The sequence below is a fragment of the Oryza brachyantha genome, chromosome 11 (genome assembly GCF_000231095.2).
Source record: "Oryza brachyantha chromosome 11, ObraRS2, whole genome shotgun sequence".
Classification (NCBI taxonomy): Eukaryota; Viridiplantae; Streptophyta; class Magnoliopsida; order Poales; family Poaceae; genus Oryza; species Oryza brachyantha.
The window spans coordinates 16,764,288-16,787,208 of record NC_023173.2 but is presented as its reverse complement, the minus strand read 5'-3'; the positions used below and the strand labels follow the sequence as shown (position 1 = coordinate 16,787,208).

Sequence of the window (22,921 nt, the reverse complement as noted above, 5' to 3'; positions counted from 1 at the left end):
TAATTAGGAGCTTTACAATAGGAACTGATGTTGGGCACAACCCTTTCATGTTCAATATTCTGCTGATCACAGGCTGCATCCTGCATGGGGTTTGTAACATTGGGACTGACCTATTTTTTGTCAGATCTAAAATGATTACTCTCTATGTAGGCCTAATGTCTTCAAAAAGTTCATGTGTATATGTCTTTACAAGAATGTGAATGCTAGCTTCAGTATTTTCTGCATATATTCATGATCGGACATAGAACACACTTGTGGAATTAAAGGCTAAATACACATAAGCTAGTCAGCATCTTACCTTGCATTTCATAGCAGAATTCAGTGTTATTTATCTCCTGGCTTAAAGAAGCCCATTATGTATAAAATCATGGATGATTTAGTCTGCGTGGTGAGCAAAAGGTTTGATGTGTGTCATTGAGTTTAACTTGAAAATGTTGTGTTAGAATAATCAGTGAATAGTACTGACCGTCTAGGAACAGTGCCGGTCACACCGTAAACAAAACCTTGATCTAATCGGTGAACGGTGCATGATGGACCCGGTTATCCCGAATCGGTTTTCGAAATTTTTTATGGTTCAAGATATACTTATTTAATGATTATGATTTCTAGATGTTTCATATATGTATGATGTACTATTAATGTACTAATATCAGCACAGAGTAACATTGGGACATCAGTGCTAGTCCCCCAAAACCTAGGATTGATAGAGCCTTGGGCACCTTAGCGTGTGAAAAGAAATACCTAGCATAGACGATTCATACTTGGGTTATAGGAAAGTCCTAACAAAGATAAGAGTGGTCGTCTATCTGTACCGGTTCTGGTTGAAGGGAAGATCCGAGCCACCAAGCTCCTATCTTATCTATTTCTTTTATCTTCATTGGAAAAAAAAAAAGCTAGATACGAAAGAAATAATATCAATGAAATTAAATAGGAGATGAGTATATGTCACGTCCAGAAATTCTTCACACGAATTTCTGAACTTAATTGTGTATTAAAATCTGTGTCCAGGACCAGCCAGTGTAAAAAAAGACAATGTTGATTACATAACCATCGTTCTTAGAAACAACTGAAAATAATACTTATTCTAATGAGAAATGTAGCGAAAAGAAAGGTAGACTAGCTCCAGCGGGTACAGCTCCAGTCCACAGGCAAAGCTTCAACGGTAGACCAGCTCACTCTTGAGAGTCTCCTCCATCGGACTCCACTTTTAACTTTGGAGGGAGAAATTGGGCAAGGCTGAGTACAAACCACCGTACTCAACAAGTAGCACGAAAAAGAGGGCAATAAATGATGCATAAGGGTCATCAAGGACAGGCTAGGATTAGTTGCAGTAAAGCAGCATTTGAATAAATAACAGAGATTAACTTGAATAAAAGAAATTAAATAAATTAAAGAGTAAGTAAATACGATTGTAAAATACCATAACACTGTCCAACGTTACACCACGTTATGACAGGCCCAACCACTATTCAACGTTACACCACGTTGCAGTAGTCCCAAGTGAAAGTCAGTTTACCCAGGTCATTAAACGTTCAACTAATCACAGTGAAGCTGGCAGCTCGCCCTTAACCGTGGGCACGGCTATTCGAATAGATTTACTCTGATCAGAGGTGTACTACTGTACCCACAAGACACGACTCCACTACACTTGAACGTGCGCCGACATACCACCATGGCATACCGGAAAAGAGACCGTGATAGGACCCATCGCATAACCCTCCATATTTAATCGCACCACACTTCAGATTTCGCCCCCTCCTTTAAACCAAGTCGGGCAGCCCCCTCTTGTGCCTAGGTGAATCCGGAAGCAACATAGGCCATCGTTACACCACGACTCACATCCATACTCCATCACGCTCACCCTTGCCTAGGTACGTCGAATAGTTCGCAATTACACTTTAAATCCCACCGTTGCCCATTCTGGCTTGTGGTTAGAACGGAAATAACTTACAGGGTTTCCTGCGAAGTGGTCCTTAATTGTCATGGGTGCGACTCTCGAAACCAAGCACCCACAACCCACCATTAACAATATTTTAGTTGGCATTAAGCCGAACCGGGTAATGAATCATTATTACAGCTATTCAGAGCTAATCATGATTATTAAATGATCCCATGAGCTACTTGATCTAAGCACGGCTAAGCATGGACCTAGGCCTAACCCTAATCAAGTTACCCCTGGTCTAGCATGAATAAAGAGGGATAAACAACGGCATAATAATAATAGGTCACCCGTAAGATAAATACAATAAATACTTTAATTAAAACAATGCATAGTTGAATAAGTAAAGCGGGGAATTTACAATAATATGTTCAATATGATCAAAGATGAGTGTCACTTGCCTTGCTCTGGCCCCTGGGGAACTTCGGCGATGATCTCGAAGTACACTGGCGCTTCGGCGGGGTCCGAATCTAAGCGACAAAGCACAAAAATAAATAAAACAGGCACAAACTCTACTGAAACAGTAAAAGAAAGTATTTTTAATGGATTCTTGATAATTTTATGAATTTAATGAAATTTGAATGGGCCTAAACGGAGACTAGATGAATTAGTTATGAATTTTAGAAGTTTTCTGGGTTTTTTAACTAAACAGAAAAGTCTTAAATCATTTATTGCGTAATTAATTGGGGCGCTGACGTCAGCGAGGAGAGAGGAGGGGTGGCACCGATAGGTGGGGGCCACCTATCGGTGGGAGAGAGGGGGTGAGGGGAGGATGACAGGCGGGCCCGGGGAGGAGAGAGCGGAAGGAGGGGGAGTGAGGGCCAGCTGGCGCGTGGGACCGCGGGGAGGAGAGAGAAAAGGGAGAGGCCGACGGGTGGGGCCCGTCGGTCAGAGAGAGAAAGCAGGGGAGCGGGAGAGGAGGTCGGCCGAGAGAGGGGAGACGGCGGCGACGGCGCAACTCGGCGGTAGCGACGACGGCGGGCGCGGCGGTGGCGACGCGACCGGCGGCAAGCCGGCAACGGCGCAGGACGGCGCCCGACGGCGAACGCGGCGCACCACGGCGACACGACAGGAATGTCGGGCGGCTCGGGGAGGCGACGACGGCGCGACGGGGTGGCGGCACGACGACGATTCGACGACGGCGGGATCACGTCGACGTTGACTAGGCAGCGGTGATGGCGGGTGGAGAGGCGACAGCGGCGGCCGGAGCGCACACGCGCGCGGCGGCGGCGACGGTTTCGGCAGCGGCGCGCGAAGACGAAAAGGGAGGGGAGGAGGAAGCGGCGAGGGGTTACCGGCGGCGGGAACAGGCGCGACGAGTCGGCGACGAGGCAGGACATGGGGTGATGGCCGGCGGCGAGCGAGATCGGCGACGGAGGGCGAGATTAGTCGGCTACGACGAACTCGAGAGCGGCGGCGAAAGGGATGAAGGGGGCGGCGACGACGCTGGGATGCCCGCCGGCGACGACGGGGGCGGCAGCAAGTCGGCGACATCGGGCGAAGGTGGTGACGGCGCTCTGCGGTGGCGACCGGTGGCGAGGCGTGAGCTTGGACTTGGCGGCGACGGAGCTTGGGCGTGGCGGTGGGACAAGAACGAGTGTGGCGGCGCGCGGCGATTCGACTTTATAGGGACGCGGTGCGGCTAGGGCAGAGGCCGCGGTTGGAGGCCTAGTCGGCGAGGCGGTGGATTCAGCGGTGGCGGTTGCAATGGCGGCGCGTGGAGTCCGGCTTGTCCATGGCGGCGGCACGGGCTCGGTTCAGCCGAGAGGGAGGTGAAGCGGACTTTGGCGCGCGCGGAGGGAGCTGGGCCGAATAGAGGCGGGGCGTGGCGCGCTGGGCCGGCGGCCCAGCTAGGGAGAGAGGGAGCGCGCGCGAGAGAGGGGCGGCCGGCTCGGCTGGGTCGGCCGAGCGGGGAAGGTGGGCCGGCTCGGCTGGGCGGCCCAGGAAGGAGGGGAAGAAAAGAAAGAAAGGAAAAGAAAAAAAAGGGAGGCAAATTGGACTTTGGCCCAACTTGGGAAAGAAGGAAAAAGAAAGGAAAAGAGGGGAAAAGGGGAAGCCTCACTTTTGCCGAGTTTTAAATTATTTTGTTTGGCAAAATTTTATACTTCTTTAATTTGAGTTTAAATCCAGTTAATCGATTTACGAACCACGATTTAATTAAACTAATTCCTTTTAGATGGATTTTTCCTGAGTTAATTAAGCCAATTATTATTTATAATTTTCTTTTACGAATTAAGGCTTAGAATAAAACTCTGGGTGTGACAGTATCTAAACTAGCCCGAATATGTGCTAGCTGGTAAGCCTCGAGGTTACTTCTTCCCTCTCTATCTTAGCATGCCATGCAGGATGTTGATAAGATCATGAGAAAATATGAGCAGGCTGGTTTGAAAATCTGTAAGTGCAAATTTATCACTCTTGAGAAAATATTAGCAGGTACTATATTTTCTCGTATAAAATTTAGTACCTTGGGTGCTTTATATATTAAGATTTTGGCACCTCAAAGTACGTTACGAAGGATGGTAAAATTGCCAAAATAGGTAACATTGGGGGTGGCTATCTTTTTTGCCAAATCTAAAAGGACTACTGCAGGTCTAGTGTCTTCGAACATTCACGTGTATATGTGTACTTACAAGATAATGCATGCCAATTTCAATGACTTATATAAAATACACTTCTGGCATTGAAGGACACACGCACGTACTCCCTTCCTCTCATAATGCAATGTATTTTGGCTCTAAATTTTGTCTCGAAATATAAGTGATCCTGATGTAACACTTTATTTTCCATCTATTAACCTTGTACTATTTTATTCTCCAACCATCAGCTTTTGTACTACTATATTCCCCACCCATCAACTTTTATACCACATTATTTATCCAACTGCTAACTTTTGCGACGTGACCTGTATATTTGATACTTCGTTAATTTTTAAGAAGAAAAAAGACAAAGTCCCTTGTATCATGGGACCGAGGGAGTATATAGAATAAGATGATCTGCATAGTAGCTAGCATCACAGAGTTGAATGCAGCACTATATGTCTAAGGAAGACCATTAGCTATGCCTAATTCAGCACTTATGCAGTCCTTAGAGGGATACATGCAGTACATATACATATTCCTATCGGCACCTGTTGAACAGCAGTAAAATCACCTGACATCTTTGCCATATAATCGATACCATTTTTGTATGAGTAATTTTACAGTCGTTGAGTAGATACTGAGAGGTACCAAAATTTTACACTAAATTTTTTGTGCCTCTTGGTACCTTCTTAAGTACTGTAAAATTACTCTTTTTGTGTAGTAGCACTGATGCCCTACTGCCTGTTATTAAGGCGTAATGCCACCTAATTAAATTAGTGATATAATCGATGCCATTTTTGGTGTACATGTAAAACCATAAGAGGGTAATTAAGGTGTATAGCCTCCTAATTAAATTTGTGTGTTATGCAACAAAAAAACTAATAAAACATACAAGTTTTTTGGAGAACAGTCAACGTGCCCAACTGAAAAGAAGTAAGAAGGCAAATCAATCGCTAGCAACAAAGACTACACTAAAGGCCCCGGAAAAACGAAGGAATAGGAAAAACATATGATTCTGACGTGAATGACAGAGGATTACAAAATCACATGAAAAATATAGGAATAACCGTTTGATTTAACCACAGGAAAAACACAGGAATTTAAGGAGAGATAAAGACTCGTAGGATTTTTTTCATGAGGTTCTACCTCTTGTTATATTTTCTCCAAAACTTACATAGAAAGAGTCAATCCATAGGAATTTTATAGGATTTCATAGGGTTCATTCCTTTAATTCAGATGGATTTGTAAGAAAAATTTCTATAGAAATAAAATTTTCTAAAATTCCTATAATTTTCTTTGAATCAAAAGGGCCTAAGGGTGCAAAGTCAGAATCAACCGATCAGTGTACATACCTTGTTCCATCTACTAATTAATTGGGTGTCAAAGCCACTCGTTGACCTCCAGCTCATCTCCATGGAGCTGGCGGCGTTGCTCTTGTAGCTGAGAGACCCACAGCATAGATATCTCCTGCATTTCCTTGGACAGCAGTAGTTGCTCCAAATTACGCAGCTCCTCAACACTCCTCAAATTGGGGCAATCACTAACAAGCAACTCTCTCACTTGAGGAAGATTGGAGACCCTTTCAAGGCCTTCACAATCACCAACTAAAAGGTAACCGGAGAGGAACCGGAGGTCCTCCACCGTCTTCAAGCATGTGGCTTCTGTTATAAGGAGCTCCTTCAAGTTTGTGGCCTGCTGTCCAAGCTCTCGTGGGAGAGATCTCAGCTTGGGGCAGTTCTTAAGTTCCAACGTCTTCAGACAAGGTAGCAGCCATGACGACGACCATGGTGGTAGGGTTTCTTCTCCCTTTGGCTTTGAAGCAGTAGTTCCATCCTCTCCCCCTTCCTTAACCACTGCATCGGCTTTCTCCACCTCCTCAACAAAGCACCACTCCTCCCAGTTGGGCATATTATTGAACAACAACGTTTCAAGCTTGGGGAAAGCAAGTGCCTCAGTGGATTCGAGATTGCCCACCCTGTAGCCGACAAATTCAGGTCCTATCTTGGTGATTGCGGTTGCTCCATCAATTCTGAGGTATTCCAAGTTGGGTAGATGTCCGATTGATGGAAGATGTGCACATGATTTGCAATCTATAAGTTGCAAGAATTTCACTGAAGACAAATGGGTAGTGCCAAGCCAGGTGGGCAACCTACAACCAAAGAATTTCCAAATACGAAGATCTTCTAAGTTGCACGGAGGTTTGAGCTGCTCAAAGATCTTCTCAACATTGATAACATCTTCTTTAGAATATGCTTCATCTGTTGGTTCACTGCAACCTAGGGTTAACACTTTCAGATGCTCTTTCTCTGTAAGCAACAATGATTCCGTACTATCACAAGAAGTGGCTCTTTCCAACCTTGTCAAGTTAAACCTCAACAATTGCGAAAGATGAGCTAGCTCTTTCAAATTCCATCCGTCTTGCAGTTTAGTATTGTCATTTCCGCCACCAATTGGAAATCCTCTTAAATCGTTGAGGAATTTCAATCTTCCTATTCTGTTAGGAACCTGGTTTATTGGTGTGCGATCAAGACCAAGCCGCCTCAAATTGCAAAGTTGAGTGGTTGCTAAAGGGAGGCTGTATAGATTTTTACACCTCTGCAGGTTCAATATTTGAAGGCTTTGAATTCTACCGATGGACTCTGGTAGATGAGAAATATTTGTCCCATCAAGATCAAGCAAACGGAGATGAATCAGATTTCCAATGCAACTTGGGATGTTTTGTACAAGGGAACTAGTCAAATCCAAAACACGAACGTATTTAAGTTGTTTGAAAAGTGAATTATCAACTTGCAGTGGCGTCTTATAGGAAGTTCTATAAGTACGCACTTTATATTGATCCTTATCGATGCTAGGTAACACCATCGTCTCCTTCTCAGTGACAACCAAAATACGTCGTACTTTGCGCATGGTATTAGTCCCTAGTGACTCTGGATCTCCAACAAAACATTCTTCTCTTGATAAATGACAAGCAAGCTGCCTTAAGAGGTCATGCATCTTACACCTACTGTGGTCAGCATAATAGATGTCTGCTTGAAGCATGTTCCGATGGATCAGCTCATAATAATATCTCTCTGCTGTGTATTCTAGTAGCTGGCCTTCTTGCTCATCTATAAAGCCTTCAGCAACCCACATCCTGGTAATATCATCACGCCAAATGGCTGCATCTTCAGGATATAATGCACAATAAAGGAAACATTGCTTCAACTGGTGCGGCAACGCTTCATAACTCAGGTATAAAGCACCTCTTAATTCATTAGGAAGTTTTCTCATAGACCAGGCATTCCCTGCCAAGATCCGTTTCCATTCATTATCCGTGTGATCTTGGCTAGCTAAGACTTTTGCAATAACCCTGATTGCTAGGGGAAGGCCACCACATTTGTTAACAATCTTAACACCTATGTGCTTTAGATTTTGTACTTGTTTCTCTTCTTTGATGTTCATGCTCCTCCAAAGCAACTCCTATCCTACGTTAGCTGACATCAAATCAACTCTATGGGTGTGGTCCACACCAATTACTCTAGCAATAGTGTCATCTCGAGTGGTTACTAGAATCATTCCTGTCGCTGCAGCATGCAGTGGAGTGCTTAGTAGATCTATCCATGCTTCAGAGCGCCACATATCATCCAACACCAAGAAAAAGCTCTTATCTGTGATGTCTGACCTAAGCTTTCTTTGGAGCTCTGGGACTGATTCATCTTGCTCATATCGAATTCCCATATTACGAAGAACTTGTTTCAGAAGAGAATCCCTAGAATACTCCTTGGAAACACAAACCCACGCATGCTTGTCGAATCTACCTTCTAATTTTTTATCATTGAATATTTTCTGAGCTAGTGTTGTTTTACCAACTCCTCCTGTTCCGACAATTGCAATCTTATAGTCCTTACTTTCCTTGTGCTTAAGTACCAAATCCACCAGTTCTCTGCAAGCATATAGGACCTCCTTGCCCACAAGGTTGGGCTCAACCAGACTGGAGCTTTCTATTGGTGTCCACGCTGAACCTTTTCCATTAGTTTGTGTGCGGTTCAGTTTAAAAAATACCTCATCCTTTGAAATATTCTCTATCTTTTTGTTGAGGCTTCTAATTTTGACAGCAATTTCATGACGTGTCCGGATATTAGAAAAGCAGGACGAAATTGAAAGTCCAGTGCAAGTATTTGATTTTCTTGTCGATGACACAGGATGGTCAGGTAGTAGGACACTTCCTTTAAATCTAGCGAAATCAATAATATCATCGACATCATATATGACATCTCTTAGTTGGCCAAGCCATTTTTCAACTGTTGAATCTTCCATCTTCCTAGCCTCAGCATCAGTAAGAGAAGATTTTATAAGATCTGTTCTTCGCTGCAGTTCTTCTAGCTCGTCTTTTACTCCTAAAATGAGTATTGCCTCATCTGTAATGATCCCTTGCAACTTATTGAGGCACGATCCAACCAAAGTATATAGTATTGTTGCCATCTGGCAGTCTCAAAAGTTGAGATCCACCAAAAATATCAGATGAATGTGAACAATTATGTCTGGCAATGATTGTAAAACTTATGTTAACATAGTTTAAAAATTAGAGAAGGTTCATCAAATATGTACATAAGATTAGGTCTAGCTAGTAAGTACATTATCAATTTATACTCTTTATATAGGAGTTACCACTAACTTCTATGTACCATGCATGTTGATGTTTTTGACACTGAATATGGTGTCCGGTCCCACATGTAAGTTAGAAGTTGTGGCTAGCAAAATTGACTAACCTAGAAATTGCGATAACACATTTTATTCTAGCAATTAACATAATGGAAACTAGTCCCAAGTCCCAACCTACTAGCTGTATCTCATAAAATAATCAGAGAAAGATGCAAACCAGATTTGAATATTATACATGCATAATTCTTTTTCTGAGGATGCAAAACTTACATTACATAGAGCTAGCAGTAAGGTACAGTAGCAATCATCTTGCAGCAGTTTGCTAGATCCGACCTATCCACTATTAAGATCTCGATACACTGAGAGCTTAATGGAGACCAAAAGCAACTGATTGGATAATCCAAAGTGTCGAAGAGATTTCAGAACATTTCGAGCCAGTCGTCAAGACAGAGCCTTCAGATTCCCTTACTAGAACTGCAAAAAGGGAGAGAACAAATAAGCTGTGAAGTGTATGCTCATTATACAGATGTAGAACCAGAATGATTCAGAAGGTTAACTACAGGAATCACTGGGATATAGTACCTGAAATCCACTGATCAGATCGAGTATGTGCTGCAAGGAGAGGTGTAGATATGAGTTTACTCGGATGAAGCAGATTTGTCCATCCTGCTAGATCTGATCTCCTCAATCAAAGGGCAGACAGAAATATACACAACTAATCCTTAAGACCTGCAGTCAAAATGAGCATTTACACATTAACTCAAGGGAAATAAAGGAGACAAGTTCATCTAGATATATTGAGCTTACTTGCAGCGGATACAAATGTAGTATAAGAATGCCACACAGTGGATCCAACCAGGCAAGACTGAAGGAGCGGTTTAGCAGAGGTGGTGAGGCCTTGCATAAATTGCATAAGACTAGACAACTGCTGGGCAACTCTTCTTTTGTTTTATCTTTCCCATGGTACTGTGACTGACCCAATTTTATGTTATTGTCCACTTGTCTGTGCTCCACAACCCAACAATTTTTTTTTCTTATACGCAACCTCAATCACTAACGGTAATTGATTTCCTGGACGCTAGCACTGAAACAACACCGTGGAACGCAATGGTCTTTGAATTTCAGTGTACAATTTTGTGTTATTCCTTTTTCATCTTCGCGTGCATTCCTTTGTCTTCCCTGCCAGCTTACTTCAGAGAGATTTGCGCCGGTCCAACAAAAAGTAGCTCAAGGTACCGGTATCTCGAGGTACCAAATCATTTCTCACCATTTGATCTAGCTGAGTAGGATGTGAGCTGTTAAATTAAACGATCAGAAATGATTTGGTGTCGCGAGGTACCGGTACTTCAAGATACTTTTTGTTGAACTGTAAAATTACTCTACATCAAAGCAATCCTCTTCTCACTCATTGCTATCAATGAAAGAGATTTGTTTCAGTCTAACAAAAAGTAATAAAAGTACTTCGAGTTACCGGTATCTCGCGGTACCAAATTATTTTTGATTGTTGGATCTAATCATGCATATCCTACTCAGCTAGATCCAACGGTGAAAAACAATTTGGTATCTCGAGGTGCTTTTTGTTAGACCGGAGCAAATCTTGACCTAAATAGGTTCCTTACCTCTGTCGCTGTCAGCATATAATGCTCTGCTTCGTCATGAAACTGGTAAAGAAGAGCATTTTTTCATCCTTGAGGAGATACCATGAGGTGTCACTGTTTTATATGTAAAATTTTATGTAAGGTACCAAATTTTATGTAGAAAATAATGGTATCTTCTCAAGGATGATAAAATTGCTCGGTAAAGAAAGTTCTATTATAACTTCATTTTTTATGCTAATTATAAACTAAAGTTTAAATTTTTAATCAAAAATTTAAAATTGATTTAAAATTTTTTCATAAAATTTATTTGTCAGATTTTGCTTCTAGATCACTTGAACATATATAAATTTTTTATTTATAAATTACTTTTTATTTATAAATATGTCGTTTGTCTTCTTTTTCGAAAACAAGAAAAAGATACCCCCGTCAGCGTGGGTCATGAATATCGTCTGTGTCAGGTTTCTCGGACACTTTGGGTAGTGATGAGAGGAGGTCGTGTGACAAGTGAGAACCAGTCCTGATGGTTATGGACGATCTAAAACAAAACACTAATCGAGTCGGCTCATAATGAATCAGTAAAGTTTGAACCACAAAATCAATCATGATTGAATCAAGCCATGCAGCGTATTGAGTGACACAAAAACATATATGCGCAGTGGTCGTCTAAACGATAAGTAATCTCAATTCGAGCAAAAATAATCACATCTCACAATTAAGGTGGTCACTAGCACCGCCGCTTCTCGCCGAGGTTGAGCTCGCCGGCACAGCCATGGCGAACAGGCGTCCGAGGCCGAGTAACCACTGCATCGTCATCGTTGCTTGGGCTGAGGTCGTCGCCACGCCACTTGCTCGTGAAATTAATGCCGAGGCAAGGTCACGCCGCCGCTCGCTGGAAGCCGAGGTCACCGTCGTTGCTCGCCGAATCAAATTCATCAATAGCATTCCATTGCATTGGACATACCCGATCTGGTGATATATAGCGTGCCTCCTCGTAGCGTCACTCGATCGGCAACAGCGAGGATAAGGTACTGGTCAACGAAGGACAGTCGGTCGAGGATGACCACATGTGCCAGGCGGAGAAGGTTGTCACCGGCCGTATAGATATTTAATAAAAATATATCAACAATATTAATTAAATTTTACTACCGGGAGAGAGCACTGAAAAGGGATAATTTTGTGAATTCATCATGTAGATTGGTCGATTCGACGCGACATTGCAGATGTACACGCACACAGATTTTTCTTAGCTGTTTCTCTTCTCTCGGAGAGTGGAGTTTCACCTTTATGAAATTGACTTCCTTAAAAACCGATGCAGCACGAGCATACCCCTATACCGCTCGAACAACTAGCTGTGGGCTGTGTCATCGTAGCACGCGGAAATAAACGCGTTGTATCAACTCAATCAGCTCTATGCCTCTATAGCTACCATATGCTTACCCCGTTTTTTAATAGATGGTGTTAAATTTTTTCGCACATGCGACAACGTGGGTCAGAATCAAAATAAAATACATTTAGTAACAAATCTAATTATTATAAAATAAACGATAATAACGAAATCATTTTAAATAAATCTTGATATAGCCAAAATGTCTTGCAATATAAAACAAGGGAGTACATACTGTGTGTATATGTGTTTGTGACATGTTTAAAAATAAATTTCAAAAGCTTTTTTCAGTCTTCAAAAAAAAAAAGAAGAAACATCTTTTGTGCGTGTATACGTGGCTGGCACTAACTAACCGATCCATATTTAATTTACGACCTCGGACCTCCTGGCAAACAAACAAACAAATAAAAATCGTTAATTTAAGACACTTGCATGGATTTACGCTAGCTACGACTGATCGATCGGTCATCAAAACTACCACCATTAACTTTTCATTATTTTTCTAGCTAAGTTGCTGCTGCCAAGACCTTCCCTCTCTTCTTCCTTCGATCTCGATCCACTCGGTATCCATGCGCGTGCGTTCCTTTCTTCTTCCTCTCGCCATCGTCGTCTCCTTCCTTAATTACAACTATATAATCTCAACCTGGACGCTGATCAAGATTCAAGACCACATTTACTCATCACCTGATCAACAATTAATTAAGCCTAAGATACATATTTACAGCCTACTACTATACCTGAATCGATCGATCTTGTTCAAAAATGGCGTTCTCGGGGACCAACGACGCTTGCTCTGAGCGAAAGCAGATGGACGAAGCTTGTTGTTTCAGTTCGTGGATCAATAGCAGGTAGGTTCGTGCTACGTATCGTCGTTGGGACTCCGAATGCTTGCAAAATCTTTGAGTTGGAGTTGCAGCTAATCTTATGAATTGTATGCAGCGATACTGATTGGGATGAATATAAGAAAAGAATGCTGGCAATCGTCGAGTTGGTTTGTCGTCTAGAAAAAGAAGGCCAGGTATGTGGAAACATTCTGTGCTACTGACCTCCGTCTCAAAATAATACAAGTTCTGTGATTCTTTTGAGAGATTTAAGGTTAAAGTTAAGAAATAGTTTTGATTGATTGATCTGAGAAAGATTATGACTGATTGAGACGAAAAGATAGATAAAAAAGTAATAGTATTGTGAAACAAATTTCAATCCTATAAGTAGTACTATTTTGGGAATAGTTAAACATTATGAAAAAAAATCAATATCATTGTAAATTTAAAAACGGTGGTAGTAATAATTAAAGATATTTTTTATTTTATACCATTTATAACTATATTTTTATGAAAAAAACTACATGAATTTTTAATTATAGTTTGACCAAAATTTTGAAACAAACATATTTTTTATATTTATACCATTTATAACAATATTTTCACGGAAAAATAATCTAAGGTTTTAATAATATCTCCATGTGACCTGGTTAGGACTGGACGTCTTGTTGCGTCGAATGGGACAGCGAAAGGGACTTGCCGGTTGTCCCGCGGTGGCCGCCATCAGCCCGAACTGCGACGGCCGGTGTTCGCAACGCCGTGCTCGCCGCCGCCATCGTCACCAGCGCCGCGGCCGTCGTTACCGGCGTTGCTGTTATTTCCACCCACAAGTGAACATTTCTCAGTCTGATATCTTCAGTGATCAGTGTGCATGTAACTCTGTATTGTCAATTCATTAGCTAGCTAGGTCGGTAATTAAGGATGGAGGTAGAGCGAAAGAGTGTCATCCATTTATTTTTTAGTTTTTTGAACTATGTTTAGATTGTTACGAGTATCTGAATTTGGATCGAGAGGATATATATATGATGAAAATTGATAAAGTCTAGCTAAATTTTTTTCTGAGAGAGATTCTTCGGAACCCTCTTGATACAAGCAGCTCCGCCCCTGTCGGTAATCATTCTATCCGTTATGGTTTTGATCTTATACAGGACTTCATGCACGCCCTTTTATCAGTGTTCCAACTCCTATTTCCTGAATTTTACTTCCATCATTCTTTTGTTAACGATGTGTTTTGTCGTTGTGTTCTGAACTGACTGTGATAACATATGTTTTCTGCACCCGTTTGATCACTCAACGGTAGTTTCAGTGTCCATTGATATTCAGAATAGTACCCATAACGCCATAACCCAAGTTACTGACAACATGACCCTCACTGCTAAGTGCTAAAACAAACTCGGTAGTTAATTTGGTAATAGTCTTAGAAACCAATCAACTGATCAGTCAGCTAGCCAATGCTGCTACTGCCGGTCATAGTAAAAAAGAAAAAAAGTCGGACTGAAGTCAACCTGCTCTAACCATCGATTCACCGGTCTCCCATGGTGAAGTATAGCTAAAACTTTTGTTTACCGGAAGAGGAGTCATTCATTTACTAATAGTGTCCAGTAATTTATTTACTAAAAGAAGAGAGAAAGAAAGAAACCATATGCGCAAGAGTAGGGCAATAGGAATACCGTTTGGAACGGTATAGCGGTACTTCTCAGGTAACATGGTATCTCAAATGTATCAGGCATGGTACCATATTCAGGTAACATGCTACCTCACATATATCGTGTATAATACTTTAAGGTAATATGCTCAGGTAATATGGTACCTTTCAAGGAACATGTTACCTCACATGTACCATATATGATACATGAACAGTATCATATCTGCTACTAATGGTATCATAAACAATATCATATCACTGGTAGCGAATCCTCATCATCGTTGCCACCGTCGTCGTCGTGACAGTCGCCTCACCGTCGTAGTCGTCGCCTAGACTGCAGCTGCCGTCGACCGCCGCTAGCTGCTCCCTGCCACCGACGTCGCCGTCGCGTCACGGTAGTCGTCATTGCCGCCGTTGTTGCCGCAGTCGTCGCTGTGGCCATCATCGTTGTCGCCACAATCGTCGCGGTAGTCGTCGCCGTCGTGCGGTAGTCGACATTACGTACAGGCTCACCACCGAGGAGGCCAAGCTAGTAATCGGCGGCGAGGTGGCTACCTCACATGTGAAGCTAGCTACGGGATCAAATTATGTTCACAGTGGCAACGTGAAAGCTAGCTAGCTACGGGATTGAAACAGAAAACATCGCGCCAGCCGTACACAGATCCCGTCAAAACGGGATCCCGTACTATAGCATTTCCCAATGGCACTTGTGAGGCACCGGGGCTCTTGCGTGAACGCTCGCATGAATGGGCTTTTGGGGCCTTATACTCTTGGTCTGTTTCTTGGTCTGTTTCTGATTTCAGTCTAGCATAGTCCCTTTTAAGACAGTATACTTATAAAATGTTATATGTATAAAGTTCATGAGTATAATATTTATATGTATAAAGTTTTGTATAATATTTATGTGTAAAAAGTTTGTGTACGTAATATTTATATGTGGAAAGTTTATGCATATAATATTTATATGTAGCAAGTTTGTATAGATATTATTTATATATAAATGTGTGCGTGAATATTTGACCATGGCATAACGTTTGTACATAATTTCAATTTGTTTTAAATTCATACATATAAAATTTATATATGTAAGATTTTATGTACAAAGTTAATCTATTCATTTAGATAGTATATATGTGCAAATTTCTATGTGCATTTTGTTATAATTGTATATATAATATTTTGCTATATGAACTTTACATGTATGACTTTTATCCTTTTCACTTAATCTCAAAATAATACGTGGTTATCCCAAGAATAGTATAGTTACGCTGATTCGCTACGATGAAACGCACGCGAATGTGCACCGATCACCTACGTGAGTCGTGTGTTCTATTAAAAACATCTATTAAAAACACTTGTAGTACGTGATTCAGTGTATCCGTGTGTGTATATAATGCTAATTAATCTATGTTAGGAACTTGATCTAGACTAATATAAAAGGTAGGAGTTGATTCCTTTGTATATCCACCCAGAAAAGTGTCCACGAGAGTTTTTTTTAATATAGTAAAAACATAGTATTAGTTAAAAAAACTATATTATTTGCGATTGGCGTGCGGGCTCAATTAATGGGCCTGGAACATGCAGTATTACAGCCCAACGTACTGCCCGTGAACATAGGCAGGATGCAACGTGGGCCCATGTTGATGGGCCTGTCTCTGTTGACCGTCCGATAGAACACTAGCGGATGAGATTAAAGACACATAAACAACGGAGGTTTATTTTTCGAATAAGTCCTCGGCTTATTTCGTATTGCCGTTGCAAAAGGCCCCGGCGGCGGCGCCCGGCTAGCGACGATGGTGGCGCTGGCGAGGTTGATGGGTGAGAATGGGGTGCTGGCCTTCGAGCGAGACCCCACCTCAGTGACGGCGCCGGAGACCGGAGGCGGAGCTGGGCCGCGGAGGGAGGCAGGGAGAGGAGGGAGCCAAGTAGAGAGTGTCGGACGGAGCTTCAGGAGAAGCTCGAGCACTCCGTGGTCCCCGTTCGCCGCCGCGGCGCCCGGTGTCGGCAACGCGGCCTCTTCCTCTTCCTCGAGCTCAACCGAGGTACGTGACGCCTCCCTCACTTCCTCTTCTCGTCTCTGGGTAGATGAACTTCGCTACAGCTTTGGTTGCATTGTGTGTGTGTGTGTGTTTTTTTTTTTTTGGCGGGGATTTGATTTCTCAAGTACTTGTTATTCATGAAACAAAACAGTTAAGATGAAACTACGGTACTACAGTAGTGAACTGATAATAACTGATGAGTACAGGAATGAACACAAAACTTGATTTTAATTTCAGTCTCCATGAGATGGTTGGAAACCAGATTTTACCCAGATTTGTGTCTATAGAAACCATTTTGTGGAAAAAACTTGAGCTCTGAATCCTGCACACGAAAGGTAGCAGATAAGCTTGCTAGCAGAACAGATTGCAGAGGGAAAAATTTTGCATTAGGGAGGGTGAAGTGTGAAGTATGGACACTGGTTAACATACCCCTGCAGAAAACATGAATGAATCAAAATTCAAAACTACAGTTAATTCAATATATGATGGGATTACAGTGAGAAAAGCCTTGCGCACAATTATCATGATGCAAAGTTCAACAATAGGGTGGGATGACAATGAGCTCAATTTGCTGAACATATCCCAGTCTGGTACTCCTACCATCTATCCATTAATCCATTTCATTCATTCATTCCTGCTTCTATTACTTCTTCAACTGTATTGAGTATATACAAATGCTATCTAAACATCGATATGCTAATGGCTGATAATGAGCTGTATGGAAGGTTGCAGAACCCAATAGAGGGTTACCAGAACAAAGGTGTTTGTAGTACGAAAACTATAAAGTACGGTTTCCTAGTTCTTATACTGAAGTTGCTTTCGGATTATTTGTCATGTCTGACATATTGAATTAAGTCCTAGATCTTTTCACCCTCAAGACCAAGAACTAGTAAAGCAAATAAAATTCATCTATGCACACAATGGCATGACAAAAAGGGCACAATCTGAATCCAAAGTAGATAAGATCGCATACCTCACATCAAATTATCAAAAGGTCAACTAAGTTTAGACATCTGTATATTAAGTTTACCTTATCACTATGTCCAATTGTAAACATCAAGATCCTCTCCATGACGTTGTCGACACTGCTGTTGAAGCCCAGGCACCCACAATGTAGATATCTCATGCATGTCCTCATAAAGCCATAGCTGCTCCAAAGTTCCCAACACCTCGACACACCTCAAGTTTGGGCAGTCCTGCACCCGCAGCTCTCGCACTTGAGGAAGGTTAGAGACCTTCTCCAGGGATTGACATGTTGCAATCAAAAGCATCTCAGAGAGGAAGGGGAAGTTCTCCACCACCTTCAGGTTGCTTGCCCATCTTAGTTCGATCTCCTTCAGACTGCTGGCCTGTGCGAGTTGCTGTGGAAGAGCTCTCAGCTTTGGACAGCCAAAAAGTTCCAACCTCTTCAACCGTGACAGTAGCTGCATCCTTGGAGGTAAGACTTCCCCTTTTGACATTGCAGTATCTCCATCATCAATCCGTTCCTTAGCAGTTGGTGTTGCTTCATCAATAAAGAACCACTCCTCCCAGTTGGGCATATCTCGTATGAGCAACTCTTCAAGCTTCGGGAAAGCAACTGTTTGCTGAAGATTACTCACCCTGCGGCCAACAAATTCGGGTCCAATTGTGGCAACTGCAGTTGCTCCCTCGATTTTTAGATATTTTAAGTTAGGTAGCTGCCCAATTGGTGGAAGATGCTTACAGAATTTGCAATTGAAGAGGTGCAAGGATTTTACATAAACCAAATGGCTGGAATCTATCCAGGAGGGATACTGGCGACCAAAGAATCTAACAATAGCAAGATCTTCCAGGTTACACGGTGGGATTAGCTGCTCAAAGATCTTCTCAATATTGCTGAAATCCTTTTCTGAGTATGATTCATCTGCACATTCAGTACACCATAGATACAAAAATTTCAGAAACCTTTTGTCTGTTAACAACGGATAAGCAGTGCAGTCAGCTGCTCTTTCCAATTTAAGCATATGAAGTCGCCTTAGTTGGTAAAGATGAGCCAACTCTTCCAAGTTCCATCCATCTTGCATTTTAGTATTACCACTGCCACCATAAACTGGAAACCCTTCTACATCATTGAGAAATTCCAATTTGCCTATCCCTTCTGGAACTCGATCTATCGGTGTATAATTAAGGCCGAGGCGCCTTAAATTGCACAATTGGGTGATTGCCGAAGGAAGGCTATGCAAAGCAGCACACCTCTCCAAGTTCAATATTTGAAGATTTTTTAGGGAGCCAATGGACTCTGGAAGACAAGATACATCGGTGCCGTCAAGATCAAGCAAACGTAGATGGATCAAATTTCCAATGTAACCTGGAATGCTTGGTACAAATGAGTCAGTCAAATCTAAAACGCGAAGATAGGGAAATCTCTTGAAAAATGATGTATCAACTCTGAGTGTTTTCTCATAAGAAGTTTTCCAAGTCCTTACTTTATATTTCACCTCATCCATGCTAGGAAACATCACCATGTTCTTCTCTGTGACGACTGAAACACGCCGCAGTTTAGACATAGTATTACCTACCAATGATTCTGGGTTTCCAACAAAACATTCTTCCCTTGACAAATAACAAGCAAGATGCCTTAAAAGATCATGCATTTTGCAGCTGCTGTGGTCATAATATAAACCATTTGGTTGGAGAAGGTTCCGATGGATCAGCTCATAGTAATAGTCGTCTGCCGTATCTTCTAGTAATTGACCTCCATGGTCCTCTATAAAGCCTTCAGCGATCCACATCCTTGTAAGATCATCACGGTAAATGGTTGCATTTTCAGGATATACACTACAATAAAGAAAGCATTGTTTTAAATGCCGTGGTAACTCATCATAACTAAGATACAAAGCACCTCTCAGATCATTAGGAAGCTTGTTCGTGAACCAAGCATTGTTGCTCAAAATGTTTTTCCATTCGTTCTCTGTTTGTTCTTTACTCACTAACACTCTAGCAATAACCTTGATTCCAAGAGGAAGGCAACCACATTTGCGAACAATCTCAATCCCAGTATCCTGCAGAGTTTGCACTTCTATGCGTTCATTGATGTTCATGCTCTTCCAAAGTAGCTCCCATCCTACATCAACCGGCATCAAATCAACTCGATGCGTATAGTCCACACCAATTTCTAGAGCAACAGTATCATTTCTAGTTGTTACTAGAATTACTCCTGTTGCTGCAGCATGCAGTGGAGTTCTTAGTAAATTTATCCAAGTGTCGGATTGCCACAAGTCATCCAACACAAGGAGAAAACTCCTCTCCTTAATTGCTATTTCAAGCTTGCTTTGGAGCTCTCCAACTGATTCATCTTGGTCATGATGAACTTCCATAATTCGAAGAAGTTCTCTCAAAAGAGAAGCTTCAGAGTACACTTTGGAAACACAAACCCACGCCTTTTTGTTGAAATTTCCTCTTATTTTTTTATCATTATATATTTTCTGAGCTAATGTTGTCTTACCAACTCCTCCAGTTCCAACAATTGCAACCTTGTATTGTTTCCTCTCCTTATGTTCAAGAACTAAGTCCACTACTTTTCTGCATGCATGTATGACCTCCTTGCCAACAATGTTGGGCTCAAGCAGGTGGGAACTTTTTCTCGCTAATACTGAACTGTTTCCAGTAGGAGGTGTATTCTTTAGTGTCAAAAACACTCTGTCCTTTGAAATGTTGTCTATCTTCCTGTTCAGACTTCTAATCTTAACAGCAACCTCATGACGTGTTTGAATATTAGAAAAGCAAGCAGAAATTGACAGGCCAGTGCAAGCAATTGATTTCCTTGATGATGTTGATGAAGGATGATCAGTTAGTAGAATGCTTCCCTTAAATCTAGCCAAGTCAATAACATCATCAATATCATACAGAACTTCTCTTAGCTGACCAAGCCAGTTGTCAACTGTTGACTCTTCCATCCTCCTTGTCTCAGCATCAGTAATACAACAATGTATAAGTTCTGTTTTGCGCTGCAACTCTGCGAGCTCTTCTTGTATCCCTAGAATAAGTATCACCTCTTCAGTAATGATCTCTTTCAACTTATTGGCACATGACCCAACCAAAGAAGCTAATATGGTTGCCATAGGACAAATCAGTAAGGGACATCCACCAAAAATGGTTCAGAAAAGTTCCAATATTGTAGGTCGGCAAGGAATGCACAATATCTGTTAACATGATCTGAAGATGAGATAATGTTCACTAAAGTTTCTTAATGATAAAATAAACATTCATGGGTACAACTACTGAATTGCCACTTATTTATTTATTTTTGAACAAAACAATGGTAATTCGGTAGTTATAAAATAACTTGGCTATCATACTTAAGCTACGGAAACCCAATGATGTATGCATATTTATTGCCAATGCTTTTTGTAGGACACGCATGTAATACAGACTGGAATCCAATGAACACGAGATATCCCCATGAAACTTCCACGTAGCCAAATGCAAAATAGATGGCAAATGAAGTGTTCACTACCAAGTATGGCTGGGAAATTAATTTAGAGCATGGCCACTTTGATGTGTTCATTTTGGTGTGTCTCTCTGTGTTGAAATGGTTGTGGTGTCCTTTCTGTACCTAATTATAACTAGTACTCAGCCGAGACTTGTTTCTGTGATGGGATGGCATCACATTATAGTGTTCTTAGTTTGGTGGGGTTTTAGTTAACACTAGCTAGCCTCACTGAGATACCATTTTTAACAATTTGTTTCCCACAATGGAGATAGGAGAGGTTTTCCCCACTCCAGCTTAAAAAGAACTGCAGCCCAATTGTTTTGATTTACCTTACATGTCACCAAAATGACTTATTTGTCACTCATTTCTTAATGACACTATATCGGTTAGAAATCAACTGTAAATAAGGTAATGTGTGTTTTTTAATTGCTAAATATTGAATTGCCCCCATCATCCTAAGAAAGTCTAATTAGTCCATTTTCTACAACCTGAGTTGACGATTATAGAAAATAAAAGGATGACCTGCAACTAAAGTTGAGGAACAAACTATTCACAGTATGAGGTGCAGAACCAACACTTGAAATATATTACATCACTATCATGTGACATATTCATAAAAGTGTGATTTTTTGTTAGTGTATCTTCTCTTAAGATGGGATCACAACTAAAATGGTGTATATTTTTTTAAGTAAATAATTGTATATAGGACTGGTGAGAATAAGAGTAATTAGCAGCAAACAGTACACAGTCTCTAACATACTAAAATTAAAAAAAAATTGCTAAAATGAACCGAAGAATGAAATTATTTCATAATCATATTAGATACTAATCACAGAGAACTTCGTATGATGCAGTGACCTCTCCACCCCTATTCAGTTGGTGTGCAAAGCTCCTGTTCGTGTGGATGATGAGATCATGGCTGCTTAGCAAGGGTGGCGCGTGGATGATAAGATGAGAGTGGCTTGGCAAGGGCACCAGCGTCTATATATCAGGTCCATTGACGAACACAAATTGTCATTCACTATTATCAGGTATTCCAAGGTGGAAAATTATCAAGATTTGGTTACCTGTTCACTGCATTTTGTCAGGGAACAAGAACTAGCAGAACAAACCAACAGTCCAGGCTATCAGAATTAGCAGCAGAGCAAACCCGGCGAGACTGAGACGGCGGTGGAGACGCTGGCCGGAGTATCGTGAGCATCCGATGCGTTTCTAGCGGCCGGCCGCTTCTACCGGCGAGCCCCGCCATGGATCGGGGAAAGCAGCTAGACTGAGAGCAGTGTCAAAGGGAGGCAGACGGAGGACAAGGTGTGTACAAAATTTTACACAGCACTGAAGTAAAGAAGTATAGTAATACCAGGCAAGGGTCAAGTGAGGGAGCAGATTACCTTGCATGAAGCCATGAATCGAGTGAGTTTCTTCCTACTGCAACTATGCAGTTCTTGTCTTGTGTTTTTAGATGTGCAGAACAATCCCTGCATATGTCACTTTCTCGTAGAGACAAGATGATGGCTTATTATCCTCACGATAGCTGCAGGTCTAAAAAAAATTATTAAGGTAGAATCTTATACGTCACTCTTGCACCCTAGACTTGATTACTGGTTCAGAAAGTTGAGCGTTCACTAAGGTCAGTCGACAACCACACCTATATATGTTACCAACTAAAGTTTGACTTTCCTAAAAAAGTTACAATTGGACTATTGAGAATGCTGAAACCTGAATTGTTTATAGACTGAGCTACTTATTCTGGAATATGCGTAAGGTTCGCGTATCTTCGCATTAACATTTCCGGGAGGGTTCTTTGAAAAAAAAAATGCAACGC

At 41.6% G+C, this 22,921-nt stretch overlaps 1 protein-coding gene, 1 long non-coding RNA gene and 1 pseudogene across 3 annotated transcripts; all 3 read right to left on the bottom strand.

Annotated features, from left to right (window-relative positions):
- Window positions 1-6,041: 6,041 nt before the first annotated feature.
- On the bottom strand, window positions 6,042-8,979 carry LOC121055695 (annotated as a pseudogene). Its single transcript, XR_005812688.1, has 2 exons — window positions 6,135-8,979; window positions 6,042-6,058 (listed from the first exon to the last, which is right to left on the bottom strand). The product of XR_005812688.1 is annotated as a putative disease resistance protein RGA3 (transcript).
- A 514-nt stretch (window positions 8,980-9,493) lies between these two features.
- On the bottom strand, window positions 9,494-10,035 carry LOC107303403. The gene is made up of 3 exons (XR_005812796.1): window positions 9,967-10,035; window positions 9,742-9,888; window positions 9,494-9,633 (listed from the first exon to the last, which is right to left on the bottom strand). It is a non-coding gene; the product is annotated as an uncharacterized LOC107303403 (long non-coding RNA).
- Window positions 10,036-16,779: 6,744 nt separating this feature from the next.
- LOC102718311 (putative disease resistance protein RGA4) lies at window positions 16,780-22,519 on the bottom strand. Its single transcript, XM_015842514.2, has 4 exons — window positions 22,488-22,519; window positions 22,167-22,369; window positions 17,677-20,809; window positions 16,780-17,077 (listed from the first exon to the last, which is right to left on the bottom strand). The coding sequence occupies exon 3, from the start codon at window positions 20,726-20,728 to the stop codon at window positions 17,684-17,686; it is 3,045 nt and encodes a 1,014-aa protein (XP_015698000.1). The 5' UTR covers window positions 20,729-20,809; window positions 22,167-22,369; window positions 22,488-22,519; the 3' UTR covers window positions 16,780-17,077; window positions 17,677-17,683.
- Window positions 22,520-22,921: the final 402 nt, after the last annotated feature.

Bases quoted from the DNA above. Each gene is read 5' to 3' on its own strand.
- LOC102718311 (XM_015842514.2), bottom strand. From the start codon at position 20,728: ATGGCAACCATATTAGCTTCTTTGGTTGGGTCATGTGCCAATAAGTTG.